Source organism: Tigriopus californicus, chromosome 12 (genome assembly GCF_007210705.1).
Source record: "Tigriopus californicus strain San Diego chromosome 12, Tcal_SD_v2.1, whole genome shotgun sequence".
NCBI lineage: Eukaryota > Metazoa > Arthropoda > Copepoda > Harpacticoida > Harpacticidae > Tigriopus > Tigriopus californicus.
Genome location: NC_081451.1, coordinates 10,572,616 through 10,592,216, shown reverse-complemented (window position 1 = coordinate 10,592,216; position 19,601 = coordinate 10,572,616). Strand labels below are relative to the sequence as shown.

The following is a 19,601-nucleotide window of genomic DNA, read 5'->3' as shown; positions in this document are numbered from 1 at the left end:
GTTGAAAACTTAACTTTACCTAAGAAGAAAAATATCTTTCCGACCCCTAGTGACACCTTTGAATATTCAAATTTATAGCCCTTGCCGCAACCTCCAATGATTATTAATTTGATCCGCAAAAGTACCGTTTACTAGAGGCTAAAGGGGCATTCCTGCTTTTTCTCTTGAAGCCACGTCCATCTCCAGTTCCGTGAAAGGCTGCAAAAGGGAATGATATTCTTTTGGGCAGCCCTGGACCTATTCCATTTCTGTTTTCAATATTAATGAAGAGGAGAAAGAAGGTTTTTCCACTTTCAACCTTTAGCCTGCTGACCAGGGACTCCTCAAAAACTTATGGAATGTAATTCAAAGTATCGTATATTGTGCGGCTAATTTTTCCACTTTTTGCATTTTTTGAAACATTTGACCCCTCAGCACTCAGTGGGAAGATGATTTGGAATATACATCAAAGAATATGCACCAAAATAAAAAAAATGCTTATCTTAAATTTGAATAATGCCATGCATTTTAATATATTTGGTTTGTTTGTGGGCAGTGGATTTTAATAGCCACTAAAATAATGGAATCTCAAATTCTTAAGATAAGAAATCACAAAATTAACTTCCAATAAGGTTTTTGGCCTTGAATGTATCTAAATAGTCAGTAAGCGAAAGACACAGACTTCAAATCCAAAACTGATTTGAAGGAACATTTTTCAAAATCAAAAATCTTCCAATAACTGGAACTGGGATTGCATGACTTTACGCAACGAAAACGGAGTTCAAGGACTTTAGCCATTCAGCAAGGGTTGAACAATGGTATTCATATAAGCCAGAACTGATCCTCCCAAGAAAAAGCCGAGATTTCCGCCTATCTCGCCGAGGAGGCAAGTAGAGTCACACACCACATATTCCGTGTCATATTGGAACTGATAGTTTTTGAACCATAAATACACTATCCAATCCGCTCCATTGTCCATCCACTTATACCAATCCGGAGGAGGGTAAGAGGAAATATGAGGCTCAAATTTGGACACCGTGCAGGGCAAGGAACACTGAGTGTGGAGTGATAGTCCGAGAGTTGAGTAGAAAGATTGACTAATGTCTGCGTCGGATTCCGGGGTCATCGAGCTGAAGAGCCTTGATATATTTCGGATGTTATTACATACCGGTAATGGTGAAGTAGATTTGAAGTCCCAAGGAGCTTGGCAACCCCGCCTAGAAGTTTGATTTGGATAATGTGAGAAGTTTTAGACGGCATTCAATGAAAAACAAGTGGCAAAATTGATAGTCTGAAACTGACATTTATTTTTACAATTTGGAACTTGAAACTGGCATGTTAAAGTGTTGTTCAAACATGACCATCAAACAAAATACATGTCAAATTGGCATTAGTCTACAGCTTTTGATAAGGAGAAAGTATCACAAAAATTAATTTCTGGATGGATACAAATAAAAAAGTCGACATTCAGCATTCTAATAATTACTCACCTGGCTTCTAACTCAATAGTTCATAACAAAGATAAGCATGAGCCAAGGAAAACAATGCTGTTATTCTTAACTAACTATTAGGTTGCAGACATGCCCTAGTCATGCCGGGTGTCCCATAAAGGTTGGCCTGATTTTAGTTTTCTACCTTATATTCGGTCAAAATATTGTATTCCACACTCAATTTTTGATTTTTTTCATGTTGCTCCTTTGGCTTCCCCGATGAAATGCTTTATTCATCACGAGCCTCTTTGGCCGCAACATAACGCTCTAGGCGCAGTCACCCATCAGAACAGACGTTCAGCACAAATGTCAGATCCAGGCCCATCCAAGCTTGGTGCAAATTGTCGACCATCTGTTTTAAACACTTGAAGAGGGCCTAACAAGCCGGTTGGTTGATACGCGGCCAAATTTGTTAGTCTAGAGGCGCCAATTCTGGGCTTGAGGAAAACAATCCGGATTTGTAGCTGATGTGGGGGCAGGAGTGCCGTGATAATTCGTCTCTAGAACAGATAAACCGGGTTTCTCTCAACTTAGTCGTTAACAGGGGCACTGCCCTCTTCTCGGTGGACTCCCCATCCAAAAACTTTAATAATGCGGGACACCGTTGTCCTTTTTGATCTGGTAGATGTGGCAACCTACTGGAAGAACATCTTAGGATTTAAGGAAATATGCCACTTGGCTACCTTTGTGGCCCCGTGGGAGGGGCTTCATTGTCCTGGATCAACCACTTGGTTTGGTCCCGTTGAGATCCTGTCCAAATATTTCGCGGGTTTGAACCCAGTGTATAGTATGGCGCTGATTATGAGCTTGAGTAACCTCTTCACCCGGCATTTCCCCTGCGTGGAGGAGGGTGGCACCAGTCTCACGGCTTTTGTTCTGGACAACAAAATACAAGTCTCAAAAACCGGTTTTATATTGAAGTCGAAAGTCGAAAGAAATGTTGCAAGGCTGCCTGATACCAAAAGCCGTGTTTGAAAAATCAGGCCACTCTTTTTGGGACACGCGGTATTTCATGCATTTGAAAAAGCATCGAAAACTGTTAAATACCATCACATAGTACTATATAAAAATGAGGCTACAAAAACTGAGTGAGTGGCAGTAAGGAAGTCCGCAGAATTCTGATTGAAAAAATGTCGATACTAAAATGTATAAAGTGAAGTGCAAAGTTTCTTTTTAGATTAGTCACCCACCGTACCAGGTATCAAACTTTTTCTTGACACAATCTCCGAAAACGTAATTGACCTCATCATTGGTACAGATCCTATCGTCTTTGCTCAAGGATGTGAATTTAGAGTACTTGAGCGATAGGCTATTCTCTTGGCCTAACTTCAACCATGACACGTCCAATTTATGGGAGTGAGGGCGATCATCCTCTTCATAAAACATAAAATGGCCTGGCTCATGAATGAAGATCTTGAGAGATTGGAGCTGAGCGACTTTGACTTCATCCGGGAGATCTTCAGTCCCAGGCAGCTTGATCCCAAACCTCACTCCAAACCATTTCGATGCCAAAGATTCAAAGTCAGGGTTGTACGTGAAGCAACGTCCACTTGAAAGAGGATGCGGGATCGTTGTTTCCCACAAGGAATCATTGTTTAAAACATGCAAACCTAAATTAGATGCAAATCAATTGTTCCAGGATAATTGGCACAACGGAAAACTCGACACGCCAGAAATATCATCACAACACAATTTTAAGCTTCTTCACACTTTCTTGATGATTTGAAACTCAGGCCCGATATTTCTAAGTATAAACAATTTGACGTGAATAAACCCTTAAGAGCCATGTGTTACAATCTGTTGCTAAAAGCATTCCTCTGCATTTTGTTATCTTCCATTTTGAGGTTATTTTGGTTCAGTTTTTGACGCATAGTCATTTCTGTTCTGGCCTTTTATCAATGAGTTTCTACTGTGTGGAGTTTTCCAATGATCAGAGCTCTCTGATACGTTGAACTTTCCTTTGTTCAGTTTTCTGCCAACTCAAATTACCCGGGAACTAGTTTCACCCTATGACGAACCACCAATAGTCCGCCCGTCCACTTTTAAATAGCACCACATTGAACAATCACCCTAAACACTTTCCTTATGTCTTTATTCGAATTATATTGCCCGATTTTGGTCTGCCCGTGGCCAGATTCAAAGCCTGGTATTGCAATAGAAATCTAGCCCCATGGCAATGTCTGGTATTGCAATAGAAATCTAGCCTCATAGCAATGTCTGGTTTTGCCTTTTTAAAGCCCCAAAGAAAAATGCAATCATTAAATAATTAGCAAACTTCTTTTTCCAATATATAGATGTTTGAAAAATGTGGAGTTAGCATTGCATGGTTGAAGATAAACACTATTGGGTCCGTTAAGAAGCAGCTGGCTGACGACTCATCAGTCATCACTATAGCTGTAAAAAAAGGCGAACAGCTTTTTTAAACACGTTTTCCGACTTTTAGGGGTCTGTTCCACTATTTGGGGTCCATTCGACCTTTTCCACACATTTCGGCCATTTTTCTAATTTGGTCTGTATTTTCGTTCGGACGTTCCTGCTTCCTTCAACGCTACAATAGCAAACCAAACTCAACAAAACACAACGAAAAGCAAAAAAAATGGGCGACGTGGAGGTCACGTTATGATGTTTCAAACAGGATGAGCTAGGGCATACTTCATGGCTAGGGAGTAGTTATCCGAACACAGCTCAAAGCTCCACAACGTAGATCTGCAGTTACGGGTTGAACAAAACACTTTGTAAAGGTACTTAGCCATGTCTCGTTCTCCTTTTCTGATGCATTGAAGCCTTCTCTCCAAGACCACTTGAACCTGACATTGATGGAAGCTTCACATAAGCATTAATAACTTCCAGTAATTTGCTAACAATTTCTTCAGGTTGACCAGATTGAGGGGAAGACCGTTCGATTTTGCAAGTTCTAAGCAAGCAATTTCCAAATTTGTTACCTTTTTGGGCTCGTTGTGTTTTGCTTCATGTCCAGAGGTTTCAAATTGGTAATCTAGCTTCTTGTACCTAAAACTCTAGAAATACACCACTCAATGCTTGTTTTCCGTTATTTTATAAACTATTTTCCCAGCTCTTTTTAGCCGCTATTTTGCCATATCTAATCGAATATTTTTACGGCTTTACTCATCACCATTTCTTGGGAGGTCGCTGGGCTACTGTTTTAAAACAGTAACTCATTATATTAGACAAAAAACTTTCAATTTTTTGGATAAAAATTACAAAAATTGAAAACTTAAGAAGAAACATGATGAGTCCAAAACAAACTCATTTAGGCTTTATACTACTTTCATGTACGTTCATGAGTGAAATTTGTCAGTTTACAAAAATGCAATATTCGATAAATAGTTTCTTTCAAGGATAAATGCCTGGAAAATTTGATTGAATGCCCTAACAGAGAGCTATTAAGACGTCAAAGTTCAAGTGACCTCCAAAAAATGGTCATGGCATCACCTTTTATTCCCACTTCAATGTCCCAATTACTGCGTGCATGTAGACAAAAATATAATAGTGAAGTGGTTGCTACACCCAAAGAACGGTAAAGACTTACCATTAGCAGGATTACCCGTCAATCCGTGGGGATGACTGAAGAAGGTTAAGAAATCTTCTCTTTTCCAAGTCATATTGCTCAAGAGCATGTCAAAGTCCATTTCATCAATGGATTTTATCCCCGTGGCATTGGCAATTTTCTCCAGTTCACCAATCACGGTATGATGATATCGGAATTTGGGGCAAAACGAGATAGACGGAAATCGATGCAAGTCCGTTTCATTGATAACGTTACTGATGGAAGTTTGTCCAGAGACATACTTCATGGCTGAAATAATGAGAGCCGAAACATGGGTTTTGAATGAAGTGGAAATATGCGAGGCATTTTGTGATACTCTGTTCAAAGTAATGGGCTAATGAATTTTGAGAATTTGACGTATAATTTGAAACACAACCTGACCTACTATCCTGTTTTGAGGACAAAAGACTAGACTCACTTTCCTGCAGCTTTTTCCCTTTAAGACTTGGGGCATAGGTCATTCATGATTAATTCCAAAACCCAAGCACAACCTATATGGAATTAGTTAAAAGGTAAACTGAAGAGCATGGTTTCAATTTTACGGAAGTCATAGAACACAAATTCTTTAAAGCAAAGGCAGGTCCATATTGATACGTCGTATAACTTAATGTAGAACATCCAAAACGAAAACGACCAACGCCATTAGACTACTTCGAGATTTTCAAGGGGAGTATTTTACAATCGTCAGGTCTTTATCTGATGGTTGCAGCGTCGAAACAAAAACGAGGAAGAGTTGATAATGGTTTTTACTGAACCTGAATGCCGAATCATAGAGCAATGCTGTGCTGCAGCAGATTGATGGCTTCTCCCTTTACCTTTATGAACCACTACCTAACTAAGGGAGGGATTCAACAACTACCCATTCGATCTCTAGAAACTGGCCTGCCTGCCTTACTCGTAGTGCACTCTTTTGGTCGTCTGGTCACGCGTACTGATCTGGTCACTCCAGTAAAAATGATTTCAGGAAATTACTATACTTTATTGCTGTCTTTCTACGTAAGGGAAAGAATTTTGCTTGATCAAGTCACGGAGTTGGTGGTTATTGCAGAGAAATGGAGCCATGTCTGACGGTATATTTGTTTAAAAATGATGTGAATTTGGACAAAAAATACAAGCAAATGTGACAATGTAGGCAGTGACAAGTTCAGGAGGTTGGTAAGGGCTAATTTGGCTTCACATCAAGAAACATGTAAATGAAAAGGAAAGCTTCACCGTTTTAACTTCTGGCATATTTTCTACCACATTATTGCCACATATATGTTGCTTCAATTTTCTGTGATGTGTGAAACAATTTTGAGTGACGTCGCCACCGTCGGCACAGTAGTCCAACGCAAGATTCAGGGTGGCCGAATTAAGAGCATTGTCAGGAGCATTTTATTTCAATCCGCCATGTTTCTACTTTTAATTTGTTTACAAACGAGTGAAACACAAGTATTGATGGGACCAGAAAAACAATGGTTAATTGTCTTAGAAACTCGAAATAACACGTCTTCATAGTACTGGGGATAACATTCCCTGCAATGGCTAGAAAAACCCATGAAAACCCAAAGCAAAAAAAATTAGGGGACTCTCGTCTGGTCAGATACTGTCTCCCTGGGAGCCGAGTGAAGAGCAGTGCCTCCATTTCAGACATGAATGATAATCGTTCGCTCTCTACACCACGGTTTAAAAATTAACAACCTGTTTCTAGCAAGGAAATCTTGTCTGCTACTGGATCATTTTTGACTCTAAAGAGCAAATCAGAAGCTTACTGAACTACAAAGTGTTATGTTTCTTCACTTGAATAGGTCAAATAGTTGATATAGCACAGAACTGAATTAAAAACTGATATATGTTAGTTTCAAAATATCCAATTTCATTCTAAATCAAGCCTGCTATGGAATCATTATGCAGTTTTGTACAGTTGTCGTTTGTTTCTTCCCTGAGCATTTGGAAACACTAAACACTGGACGACACTAGAGGGCGATTCCAAAAGTTCGATGGAAGTTGCCTTTCTAACGTAAACGGGATAGGGGTCAGAATGTGAGATGTAAATCACAACTTTGTCACTTAAATGTGCTGAAAATGGAGTCGTCTAAATGTACCATCAGGGTTAACTTCGGGCACAAGAATTTGAACCTACTTGGTGTGGCTACTTCGATGATTTAAGTCAATAGACACTGAATTTTCACATAAATGGATTGTAAATTTGTCTTTGCTTTAACATAACACATTATGTTCTCTCAAAGATTGCATGTCCCATACTCCCATTTCTCTTCCCTCTAGCAGTGGTCAGACATCCCGAACGCATGCACTAATTGTCATAATTGGTTCGTAATTGTATTTCCACTTCTAAAATAGAGAAAGCAAGGCCTAGAGAATGTGATGCGAGCAGTCCAGGGGGACTCGTTTTCAGAGCGAATGGTACACAGCATATGGCTAATGGGGTATGGTTTCTAATTGTACAGATGCTGCTTTCAATCGGTTGGAGGTGAGTTGTTCCTGTTACCAATTCAGGTGCAGCAAAAAAAAGAACCAACAGACTCGATTTTTACCCTTCTATGTTTCTTCTTCTATGCTACTAGTATGCCTGAGAAAAAGATTCTTGCCCTTATTAACGCAGCCCCTGAACTGCTAAGTTGGGCCATGATCTTGTTGTTTCTCGTGACACATAAAAAAACCGAAATCTGGGTTCGACATCGGTATATCAATGATCTTATTGGGATAATGAAGCAGGAAATGAAGATGACGTCATTATCAAATTTTGAGAGGTCACTCGTGCTTTTGAGGCTCAATGGTTCTTTCTTACGGATTTAAATTAGGGTTTCAGTTCTTTTATCCATAAAAAGATTGGTTCATGTACGGTCGCATTTTTTTTTAAATGTCAGTTTTATTCATTAACATGCTTAAAAAATACTTTCAGCCGAAAAAAACTATTTTTGGACTCTTTTCCTTTTTTCAAAATTTTCTATTTTTTCAATACACTTGTTGAAATCTTAGAAAAGGTTTTGTCGATTATAGTGATTTGTATCTTGGTGGTTTAGCACCTCTTCTGTTTTGAAAAGTGCCCCAGCGACCTCCCAAAATTTGTCCTGACATCATCGTGCAGCTGCTTCTTCAATGTCCCAAAAGTGCAACTACTACAGAACATTTAAAAGATTATCTTTTTCATTTTATGACAGTGATGAAATTGCAATTTTTGAATATTGATCAATATTATGTCTAAAACCACGCTTCCAGCATCGAAGTTTGAACCAGTCGCAGTTACACCAGACATATTTGCACACATGATTTGACAAGGAATTTCGGAAATGTTAGACATTAAGTGGGCAAAATACATTGCTTTGAATATGGACAAGAAGATCTTCACAAGATTACACGTCTGTTGCTTAATCAAGCATGTTAATCTAATTCGAAAAGATAACCTAGGCTTCATTGCATCTTTTGCATTAGCCTGTATTATAAAAATGTGCTTTTTAATCATTGGTGAATTACTTTTAAATCTCCTTACTTTAGTCAAAAGACATTATCTTCTTGTTTATATTTTCTTTGCTAACTCATGCAAACCTTAGAATATCGTGAGACAATTAATTACATATGATAAGCATTGACATGTGAATCGTGAGAAAATGTGCATGAATGTATGGGAAGTTGATTAGAAATATGCACCATTACAAGATGGTAGCACACCCAAAAAGATAAATGAAAAGAGCAGCGCTTCTAGTGTATTTTTTAACTCACTTGAACGAGTCCATCCAATGCAAACAAACACAAGACAACCAATGATAATGATCATTCGAAAGAACAATAGAAATTGATGTAAAATTGGATTCCGTCTCAAACAATTTTGGAGTGAACGCATTAACACCATTTCTTCGAGTCTTCGACTATCTGCAAGTATTCACACATTTATATGTTCCTCATTCGTTTCAGATATCTCGTGTTATTGTTTTTCACGTCTACAATCATTGTCTACTTGACAGCGTGTTATTTGCATGACCATTTTCTTAACGGGGCTTTTCGCAATATCCCTCCCATCCTAATAAGAACAAGAATTGAATTATGACAAATAGAACATGGGTAAGTTTGCTATTGCAGAATTTTCCAACCTTTGCAGCCATCTTTGCAAATTTAAATAACCAATTCTACATTCTTAATTCAAAATATTCATGTTGAATTATTTAAGTTGCTCAAGTTTAATCGGAAACTTGACATTATTTTGCAATGGCAGCTTTTGACAAAAATATCAATTGCATCAGTATAACATAAGAAATCTTTTTTAACAAATACTGCTTTGAAACGATCAAATATACATCGACATTTTGGGCGAGGTCAGTAATTGCATAAAAATGCAGGGTGAATTTTGTTGTTGATTGAAACTTGCTATGGTAATACGGTAATCGGTTTGGGAGTCTTTTAGCTATCTTGGTTAGTCACAAAATGATCTTGAAATCTACGGCCAAAACGAAAAGATAGATTGGCTTTTTCGAGGCTAAATGGTAGTGATTAAGGGCCACTTATCTATAAGAGAGGGTTTTTACAGTTGCCTAGTTTTTTTAAAGATTCAGTCAATGCATGTAACGCCATCTAGCTTATGAAGGGTTTGCCGTTCTCTTACAATCTTTGTCAACAAGCGTGAGCGATAAGACCTACATACATGGCTGGAAAAAGTTATTGGAAAGTACTTATCTATTGAATCGTGGCGCAGCAGAAAGAACGCCAAAACAGTAAGCTCCCATGTCAAAATTGACATTTTTCTTTTGTGACCGAGAGAAAACAAGAAACGAGGCTTTGACGGTTCAAAAGGAGAAATGACCAATACAAACTCCCACTATCCGATTCATATTTAGTGCGCATACGAATCTGCAATTTTGCTCTCTGCTAACTCGTGCGATTCTGATATAAGTTGTACTTGGTTGATATTCGGACGTTTAGGCAAGCGCTGGTACCAGCAAACAAACTTGCCTGCCAATGCCAGTGATGCAAAATTGGCGTTTCAAACTAGTTTCAACGAAGGTGACCTTTCCTGATTTAGCAATGTGAAGGAAGGGTCAGCTTCTCGTAAACGTGTTTTGAAGCCCCAAATTTGCATCACTGACACTTGTACCAGCAAACAAACGAACCTGCCAGAGCTTGCCTAAATGTCCCAATAAGTCATTTTTTTCGTAAAGTAGTCTCCTTCCTTGAAATTAGTTGTGAAAATATCTTACGAAAATAGTCTTACACAAACAAGATAACTCTAAATCCTGACACGTCTTGGGTGGATCTGCATCACTGATGGTGCAAATAGCGAAATCAGAATTTCAGACAACCCCACCAACCTTTTACCAAGAATGCCAGAAAAATGAAAAATTCTTGGACTACTCCAGAAGACCCAAATACTCCCCAAGACAACATTGAGTGCTAAGCGCGGAAAGGGGAGAATGGTAGGTTCAATCATATTAAAAAAACGGAACAAATGTGTCCTTCCCTAAAACATTCATCATCAGATGGCACCAGGCAACATCATTAGTTGCCAGAACTAGCGTTGAACAATGGTTACATGCACACGGTGGTTATGTTTTCTGGTGAAGTGTTTGCTCAAAGGCCAAGACACCTAAAGATGTTTTTCTTTGTCAAAGAAACAAAAAGAAAAACTTTTGTGAAATACACATGTTAAAGTAGCTCAGATAAGTGTTAAATCACTTAAAGCGCATTAAAATGCATCATTGTCAAAAACGTAGTCAATCAGTATTAGACATACTCTTAGTATGTATTGACGTAAAAGTTCAATAAGTTTCTATTTTGCACATGCTTAGTTATTACAACTTAAAGGTTGCGTTTTTGCGCCTTAAAAGATCGAAAAATGGTCTAATTGTCTTTTCAGTTATTCCCAAGGATTATCATTGTCTTTTTCAATGACACGACGAGAAGTAATAGTTCTCCATTTTCTGTAAGCATTCTTTAAAAGCTAAAAGTAGGAAAAGTTGTCGCTTAAAACTTACAAAAAATGTAAAATTGCCTTTCATTTTACTTAAGTGTCAAAAACCAAACTACCCTATCATGTTCATAACACGTACTAGCGATGTTTTTATTCAACATTAATAGAATTTTGTCAAAATTCAAAATAAAGTTGTATTAAAGTTGTGATTGACAAGTATGGCATCACAATTGTGAAATATTGGCATGAACTGTTATCGGGTGTTTCTACCTGCTTCAAAAAAGTGAGATATTTTCATTTATTTCAGGCATGGAAAAAGCTTTTTGTATTACTTTTTGTGATGCAAATGCAATCTTTGAAAGCAAGATATCTTAGCGTTTGCTTCATGGATTTCAATAAAATTGTAGTTGGAAATGCAACTATGGCTACTCCCAACATCTATTAATTTTTTTATTATGTTTTTAAAAATGTTCTCTTTGTAGGTTTTAAGTGGATTAATATTCTAATCCGAGATAAAATCCAAGATGATTTTTTAACAAAGTTGTTCCTTTTGTTTCAATAACAACGAAAATCGTCATTAGAAGTCTTGGCCTTAGCACAAAAACTTTATCAATATTGTGGCTACCACCATAAGCAAGAGCTTTTAATTTTGACCAAGAAAATCTGTTTACAAAGTGAACGTTTTACGCTATGATCTTTCGAATTTCATAACTATTTCAAGGCTTATTCCTTGAGTGTTTCGGACATTTACGGGTTGCCTACAAAATCAAGGTAAATTCCAACTGAAGCCTACTTCAATCGAACCCACACATGTACGAAAAACATATCTTTAGTATCATTAGTTGAAAGACATATTAATTGATTTCCATGAAAATTTAATCAATGGAGCGTAGCTGTTGTTGAAACATACACATCCTCCATTAATCAGTACTGTGTGCAATAATTTGTAAAAAAATGATATGTTCCCAAGTAGGCTCCCGGGTCACTTCTTCACTTATAGGAATTCATTAATACAGGCACTATGATTAACCAAGAAGAAATCATAAAGTATTCAGCACATAAACCACTCCGGTGAAGCAGTATTGTATAGATCATTTGCATCCTGACAGATCTCGAATAATGCAGACTGTTTAAATGAGTGAACGCAAGCTTTGGGTAATCAAATGATATTTTAGAATATCGCCAAGTGGTTTCTTTGGAAGTTAAACAAATGACGAGCTGAAAGCTGCATCGAGTCTCACACCTTCCAATAAAGACATGTGTTGCAACAATTTTCAGGGGAGTTTCACGAAAGATTAAAATGTACATAAGATTTGGTGTTGCAAAAAACAGTTGAATTATAAAATAATCAACAAATAAGATTGAGAATCAACATTTTATTTCAATCAAAACCAGCCATGTGTGTATTTGACAACATCTCTACACTCCACAACAAGACTGTCCATAGTAGTTGAACCTTATCTCCGACCGTTGTGAAGGGCACCGCTGAGCACACGTGTTCAAGTAAACCGAATTCTCCCCATTTCTGGACTTGAACTCGCAAGCCGGTCTTCGGGCCGAGCAAGGCTTCTTGGGTCGGAAGATTGAACAAGTCCGTCTAGCCATTCTCATATATTGGACCGAATTCATGGGGGAATGAACAAACTCCACCAATTGCCGCATAGTCACAAAGTGGACGTCTCTCATGGCCAGAAGCGTCTGGAGAAACGCCTCAAAAGCCTGACGGAAATGCGGAATCCGGCCGTTATTCAAGGCACCACCATGAAGGGAGATCGGGAAAGGCACTCCTTCACTTTGGAAGCTCTGGAAGTTCGCCATCAGTGTTTGGAACACTTCCTCCTCGGTGGAACCATAACTGCAGGCATCCATCATAGCACACACATGGCCGTCGATGCCTTGCCAGACACTCAAGGGAGCCTCGTAGAACAGGTAGTCGGGACGCGAGGGACAAGGCTTGATGAGGCATGACTGGGTCTTGTCCACATTTGCTAAACGATAAGGCCACGACTTCTCATAGAAGCTCAAACTGGAGTCATACATGATATTGCTCCGATTTAGGGCACTGAAGCTCTCGTCACCGGCCGTGAACAAGAAGGGGGCCCGCCAACCGAAGTTGGTGTCCTTGGGGAGAAATCCGTGCTCGACCATGTTCTTGACGTTTTGGCTGATTTCCAACATCCAACGGCCCATGCGGAAATTGCGGACCAATTCCTCCGAATCCTGTTGATCCCCACCGTGAGAGAACGAATGGAGCGCGATTTCGTGCCCATCATTGTGCAATGCGTTCACCTTGGCGTAGTCCGTGTTGTTGTGGCTCACGAAGAAGGTGGCTTTGAGGTCACAACGCGTGTAGGGGTCGGTCAAGTCGGTGAAGAGGTCCTTGTAGAGATGCTCCCACAACTCATTGTTGACAGCGTCGTCGAAGGTCAGCGCGACGAATTGAGGCAGGTTGCCGGTCTTGATGACCGGCGTATTCCTGAGATTGACATCAGGTTGGCCAATCTCCAAGGCCTGCAAAGTGTTAAAGAGGATGAAAACAAATGAAAAGGTGATGACGAAATTCATGTTGGGAGTTTGAATTTTGAGCGGCTGCTGTTTCTTGAGAGAAAGTGAAATCAGGACTGATACCTACCACTAAAATTCGTCCCTATTTATAAGAAGTGCAAAGAGCCTACGTAGCCTGCCGGCGTTAAATCTTTGACGGCTCAAGAGGAATTTTGACCATTTAACGAATGGATCTGAGGGAGCAACTGCGAACAATTCCCAAGAGAAATAGGAGAAAATCCTTGAATGCCGAGGTTAGGGGTAGCAAATTCTTTTTCATGATCCAATGTTTATTGTGATTCTAGGTCATGTAAATACGATAAAGTTTCAAGTGCCTGCACAAATATCACATACAAGGTATACTGTAGATGAAGTAAATTAAAGGTTAAAATGGTTAGAATGATCAAGAAGCTCACAAGAATGTGAAAGTACCTCAAAGACGAGTAGAATTTTAATTTGTTCTTCTAGTGCTGAATGATTTTATGTGATTAATTTTGGAAAACAATGGGCTCTTTCTCATTCACAATTCTCTCAATGATAAAATTGGTTTTGACAAACCTGTTTAGGGTTTTCCACTTATAACAGCAATCTTTGAAAATGAAATGGATAAACAGGGCTTTGGGGAACATTTTAGGTGAGGTATCTTTATTTTACTCAAATTGTCGTTAGTAAAATGGTCCAGTATGAAACAAACTTGGCTGTACTATTTTGAGCAAAAGTCTTACATAAACAAAGCTTCGAAAAATAACTTGTTCTGGGGAGAAGCAAACCTAAAAATTTGAATGCAAGTAGTTATCCGTATAAAAGTTAACATGAAAAGTTGCTACTGTATTGATGTTTGCAATTTTATAAAGCATCATTTTATGATACTAATAACCTTTTAGATTCATGATCATACAATTGAAATAGATAAATCGGGCAATCAAACTTAATTTAAAAATAGCTATGTTTGAAAAACCATTTTTTGTTACTACAATGTTGTAGATAAGTAAGGCCGCTTTGATTTTATGTGCCTACGGAATTCAATCTCACAAAAAAACCTTGTCTCGCAAACTCCGGTTAGATCATGTATTAAAAATAGTGTAATCATGGTATGTCAAATTCGATCCCCTCCTTGTTGCATCGACACGTCATGAATTTCCTGCGAAATTGTGCTTTCTTGCGATTTTATTTTTTCAAGCCAAATGCTACTATTCAGAAATTCGTATTGCAATTCCACTCAGCAAATGGATATCCGTTGTGAATAGTATTAGTTAAACAATTGGTCCATCATCTAATTAAAAGCAATCACCGTTAGGATAGCCTGCATTTCATTTTTTGATTTGTTGATCATTAAGATATAGCGACCCCCTTTCCTTTGTCTATACTATGGAGGAGGTTATGTTCACCCTGTTTCAATCATCTGTGTCGTCGGCAATTGCCAAACTGTCAAAGCGAGCAATATAATCTTCCCAAGAGTCCGATTAGTCCGTCTCTCATTCTCAAATCTAGTCTCCTCTCTTGACAACCCTTTTGGAAATCCTTGCCATGATTTGAGTGTCTTGACACTCTTCTTAATCCGAATTCTGGATTCCTTTGCAAAGACAAAAGTGGTCACTGACTTTATTTGACACGATATGCCAATGTATTCGAGGTGGCTTTCCATACTGCTCTTTGACTGATCAAGGAGAACACTGTCTTAGTGAAGTAATATTGCATTGAACAATCTGGATGGAATGTAGTGTTTTCAAAACTAAAGTATCTGTCGCAAAAGATTACTAGCGGTGCTAATATCTTAATTTTGGAACTTTTATGACAATGATCCATTTCAGTATCAAAATATCCTGGCCTCCAGACTATGTCGCAATGCGGAACTACTGTTTAGGATGAACAGAAGTGTGGCCCATCATGGATTTTTCTGTTGATATTTTTGTAGACTTTAGCAGACAATAGGGATATTGATATCAATAAATGTTGGCCTGTAAGTTTGTGTAATACTAATTTATTGACTAGACTATATTAATTTATTGTTAATATTTGTCCACCTGCAAGACATGCTGGGATGAGGTCATTTTTTTCTGTTGTATGTTATACTTAATACAGCACGATATAAGAAATGCATAGACTTTGAAACACACTGACAATGGTTTTAATGACTAAACACCTGATATTTAGGATGTACTTATATTTGGGCAAGAGTAGAATTACTGATTTGAGAGGGAGATAATCAGGTACCAAATTCCAGGATGCGCGGAAACAGTGAACTCTTTCATGAACAAGCTGACGATGCTCGAAATGTGGCAAAATTCTGGCATTCAATTAGAATTGAATGGATGTGACCTGATGAGAATCGAAACAAATTTTTGATCAACACTAATTACAAAGTTATCCACTTTAAAAATCTTGAGCTAATGGATGTTGATTTGATTTGCTGAAAACATTCATTGGTAAATAAGGCAATATGGGTTGACAACCCTGATCAATGATGTGACCAGCATTGCTGCACACTCCCGCACTGTAATCGACAGCATATTCACGAACTGTACCCAAGTTTTGTCATCTGGAATACTTGAATGTGACACTAGTGGTCTTTTTGCCACTTTTACTTCGACTGGCATGAAAGCCGTAACAAGTAAAATAGAACCAAGATCCAAGGAAATAGAATTAAGGACACACGAAAACCTAATCTGCAAAGACTAAATGGATAGTTGCAAGTCAAAGACTGGGTATTCTACACATAAAATCCAAAACAGGCATTTGATATGCTTGAGTTCACACTGTATGTATATATTTGGACGTAAATGAACAATCTACACATTTCCTAAGGTCTCAAGTTCAAAGAGTTGGCATTACAAAAAAGGGAAAGTGCACCGCCTCTGCTAGTGTTGAAGTGGAAAGGTGCTCACAAATCCTTTCACTTCATTTTTGAAGGATGCCATCGCTTGTTCTCGGGTCAGTTCTGTGGGTGATTGGTTCCATATGGCTGAGGTTTTGGAGGCAAAGTTTTATTAGTTTTGGGATTTTGGTAGGTGGACAAGCTAAAATCTCGTGTTTTTGGATGGACGTGATTTTTTCGGTCAGGTCAAATGTAGGTATCAAGAGCACGCCTTCTCTGATAGGATCGCTCCCGCGGCCATTCTGTTAATGGTGGGTAGATTTACATTTTGTACCAACTTCTCGATGGCCACATGATCATTAGGTCTGCATCCCAAAAAAACCGCGTGATACGGTTCAGAGTGACTTGGAGACCTCTCATTTGTCCGGATTTTGGGCTTTCTTCGTGCAATTGTGCCTTAGGATAGATTGCCAAGTCATTTCGTAGCCTCGACAACATCAGTCCATGTGCAACCGTCGTAAGAAACCGTTTGGGGACGGAGGAACTCTGAGGTCGGAATGTGCCGAGTCGTTCCCATATCATCTTCCTCACCCAACCAGACAAGTCCCAGGTTATTTCAACCCTTTAGATGTTTACAACAGAAACCGAGTTGACCCTCTCTTCAAGAATGGATATCGATGAGGAAAAAAGCCATCCATATGGGGATGATTTTGGTTGAATCAGAAGGTACTTTGTCCTCGTGTTATTGGCGTGAACCTCAAGATAGCATTAGCTTCCTTCTCTGGTTTTCTTCAAGCAAGACACGATTTTTGCCCGAGCCTGATGTTGTCGTATCATCTGCATCGGCTGTGATCGTGGCTCCCGTCCATAGTCGAGCTATTTGATATAGCTTGTGCAATAAAAATAAGTCTATGAAAGAAAGAAAACACAAAACAAAAATTCAAAGGATGGTTGAAGCGAGTAGCAGTCGCATCAACAAACTCATCAAATAATGTCGCAACCACTAATTGAAATAAAAATCTGAGGGCCCTTAGTACCAGACAACTAATTTATTTACAAACATTTTCCTAGCAACAACAACAACATTTCATCCGAGGCAAACTCTCAAGGAAACTTTTAGACGCTAACCACAACCACAGACGGAGAAACCAACTGATACGGACTATGACACTGCCTATGGAAATAAATTGGACGATGTGATGGCTAGCTCCCGCTGGCCCGGGCAAGTTAACCCCTCCGCCCCTAGCACCTCAAATACAAAAAAATATGGCTCACGTAGCTATGATCAAGAGCAGGTCGATTTGGCGGGAAACTCGTTTGCAGTCCATATTTCTAGAAGTCCGTGACTAAGTGTAATCTCGCCTCAAAATCACCCCAACAGTATTGAAGTAATAGGAGCGAAATGTTGAAGTAGTGACATACTAAAACGAGATAAAATCCTTGTCACTGGTTCGAACTTTAAATGATGAATTTCGAACCCCCGTTTGAAAACAACGATGATTAAATTGGGGTCAAGGAGAAATCAAGTAAGGAATACTCGCAGACGTTCCTATTTAACCGTATTCAGTCATTTAGGCAAAGCTCCTGGTAAAGCAAGAAAATGTGCCTGTCAAGCAGTGAGGCAAAATTGGGGTTACTTACTAGTTTATACCTTTCCTAATATTAGCAATGTAGAGGGCAAGCTTCTCGAAAACCAGAGCTTGCCTAAACTTCTCCATACTGGTTTATGCTCGTAAGCAAGCCCCTCCGGAAAATGTTATCACAACGGTAAACTTCGTCTTGACATAATGATTTCTTTGAAGCCTCTTTTCTAAATGTTCATACAAATAGATTCATTCTTGATTGTGAAATAATAATTTATCACTTTCAGTTTTGAATGGTTCAAGGCACAAAAAACGTGATTACACAATCACTCGAAAATAAATCTGATCCGAAATCGAGTTTGAGTTCTGCTGATCGATAATACACCAAGATCAGCGGCTAAAAGCTGTCAAAATTTGCGGCCAAGGTTTCCCCCTCGAGTCAGATTAGCACCGTCTATCATTTTCAAAAGCTTTCTTCTTAAGTTAATCTTTCTTGAGATTACGTGTTCTGCCGATTATAGAAAAGCCTCTCTTGAAGGTTCACAAGCATCAGGGCTATAGTAATGAAATAACAAGTGACGAGGTTACAATTCCTTTTGCGAAACAAAGGAACGTATTACTGTATTTCCTTATATTCTAATATGTTGTAATTGGTAGCGACCCAAACAACCCAAATAATTACTCGTTACTCGTTCCTTTTGCACGCTCCAGAGAGGATAAAATTTTTAGCCATTTCTTTGCAACTGAGGAAACCTGAAACTTTTTTGGCAACTAAACAGAGATAACCATTTTTTTAATATTTTCAAATTCCAAAAGAAGGGAGCTAGGGCTGAATTGTGCTCGCTTTTAACAAACAATGAATTTGTTTGTTATGAGTCAAATCTTGTTATATTTGCGCTGTTTCAATGTTTTAAAATCAATGGAATTTGAATGTGTACATGTAAAACGGGCTAAGATTAACCTTTCTTTAGCTTAGTGATTGCCATCCAAATATCTTGAAGACAAATCTCCTCATAGATTGTGAAAGTAAACTGACTTTCCTTACAAATCCAGGAGTAGTCTGTATTTAATTCAATGTCGGGTAAAATGGTAAAATGATCGGTCTAATGTCTGAAAATGAATGAACTTTTAACCTTGAAGTTTGAATCGAGAAGGATATTAGAGAGACGCAGCATTGCGGACTAAGAACAGTCTCACGCTGAAGGAACAATGCATTGACTCAAATCGGACTGTATTTTCAATCTTAGCTTCATCGTCCAGCTTCCATGCGTCATGGGTTTAAAAGTTGGGCACTTGAATGAATCGCAATCTCAATCGGCGTTTTACTGAATTACAGTTAAGATTTAACGAAACCGTTTAAAAGTCACGTGGCCTACCAGCTCGACATTATGAAATCAATATGATAATATTGAATAATATTTAAGGTAACCTCAACTATGACACATGCGTTAGGACCTATCCGTGATACTTTGCATGTCCATGGTTCATCGAAATTTGAATATCGATTTTCAAAATTAGATTAACTTTCCCTTTCTCGAAAACTGGAAGGGGCAGTGAATAATCATTAATCACTAAAGATTGACGCAACTATGATATGTCGCTTTTTTTTGGCGGATTTGAATTCGTGATGATTTGGAAGATTGATCATGCCAACCTCCCGGTTAATTAAATTGATTCACTGTCCCGTCTTCAGAGTTCAAATTTCATAATTTCGGACCATACG

At 38.6% G+C, this 19,601-nt stretch overlaps 2 protein-coding genes across 2 annotated transcripts; both read right to left on the bottom strand.

Moving 5' to 3' along the window:
• Positions 1-331: 331 nt before the first annotated feature.
• LOC131892296 (uncharacterized) lies at positions 332-8,908 on the bottom strand. Its single transcript, XM_059242098.1, has 4 exons — positions 8,758-8,908; positions 5,020-5,286; positions 2,665-3,079; positions 332-1,196 (listed from the first exon to the last, which is right to left on the bottom strand). The coding sequence occupies exons 1-4, from the start codon at positions 8,885-8,887 to the stop codon at positions 770-772; spliced, it is 1,239 nt and encodes a 412-aa protein (XP_059098081.1). The 5' UTR covers positions 8,888-8,908; the 3' UTR covers positions 332-769.
• Positions 8,909-12,296: 3,388 nt separating this feature from the next.
• On the bottom strand, positions 12,297-13,715 carry LOC131892214 (chitin deacetylase 1-like). Its single transcript, XM_059241998.1, has one exon. It carries the CDS (start codon positions 13,499-13,501, stop codon positions 12,356-12,358), a length of 1,146 nt encoding a protein of 381 aa, XP_059097981.1. The 5' UTR covers positions 13,502-13,715; the 3' UTR covers positions 12,297-12,355.
• Positions 13,716-19,601: the final 5,886 nt, after the last annotated feature.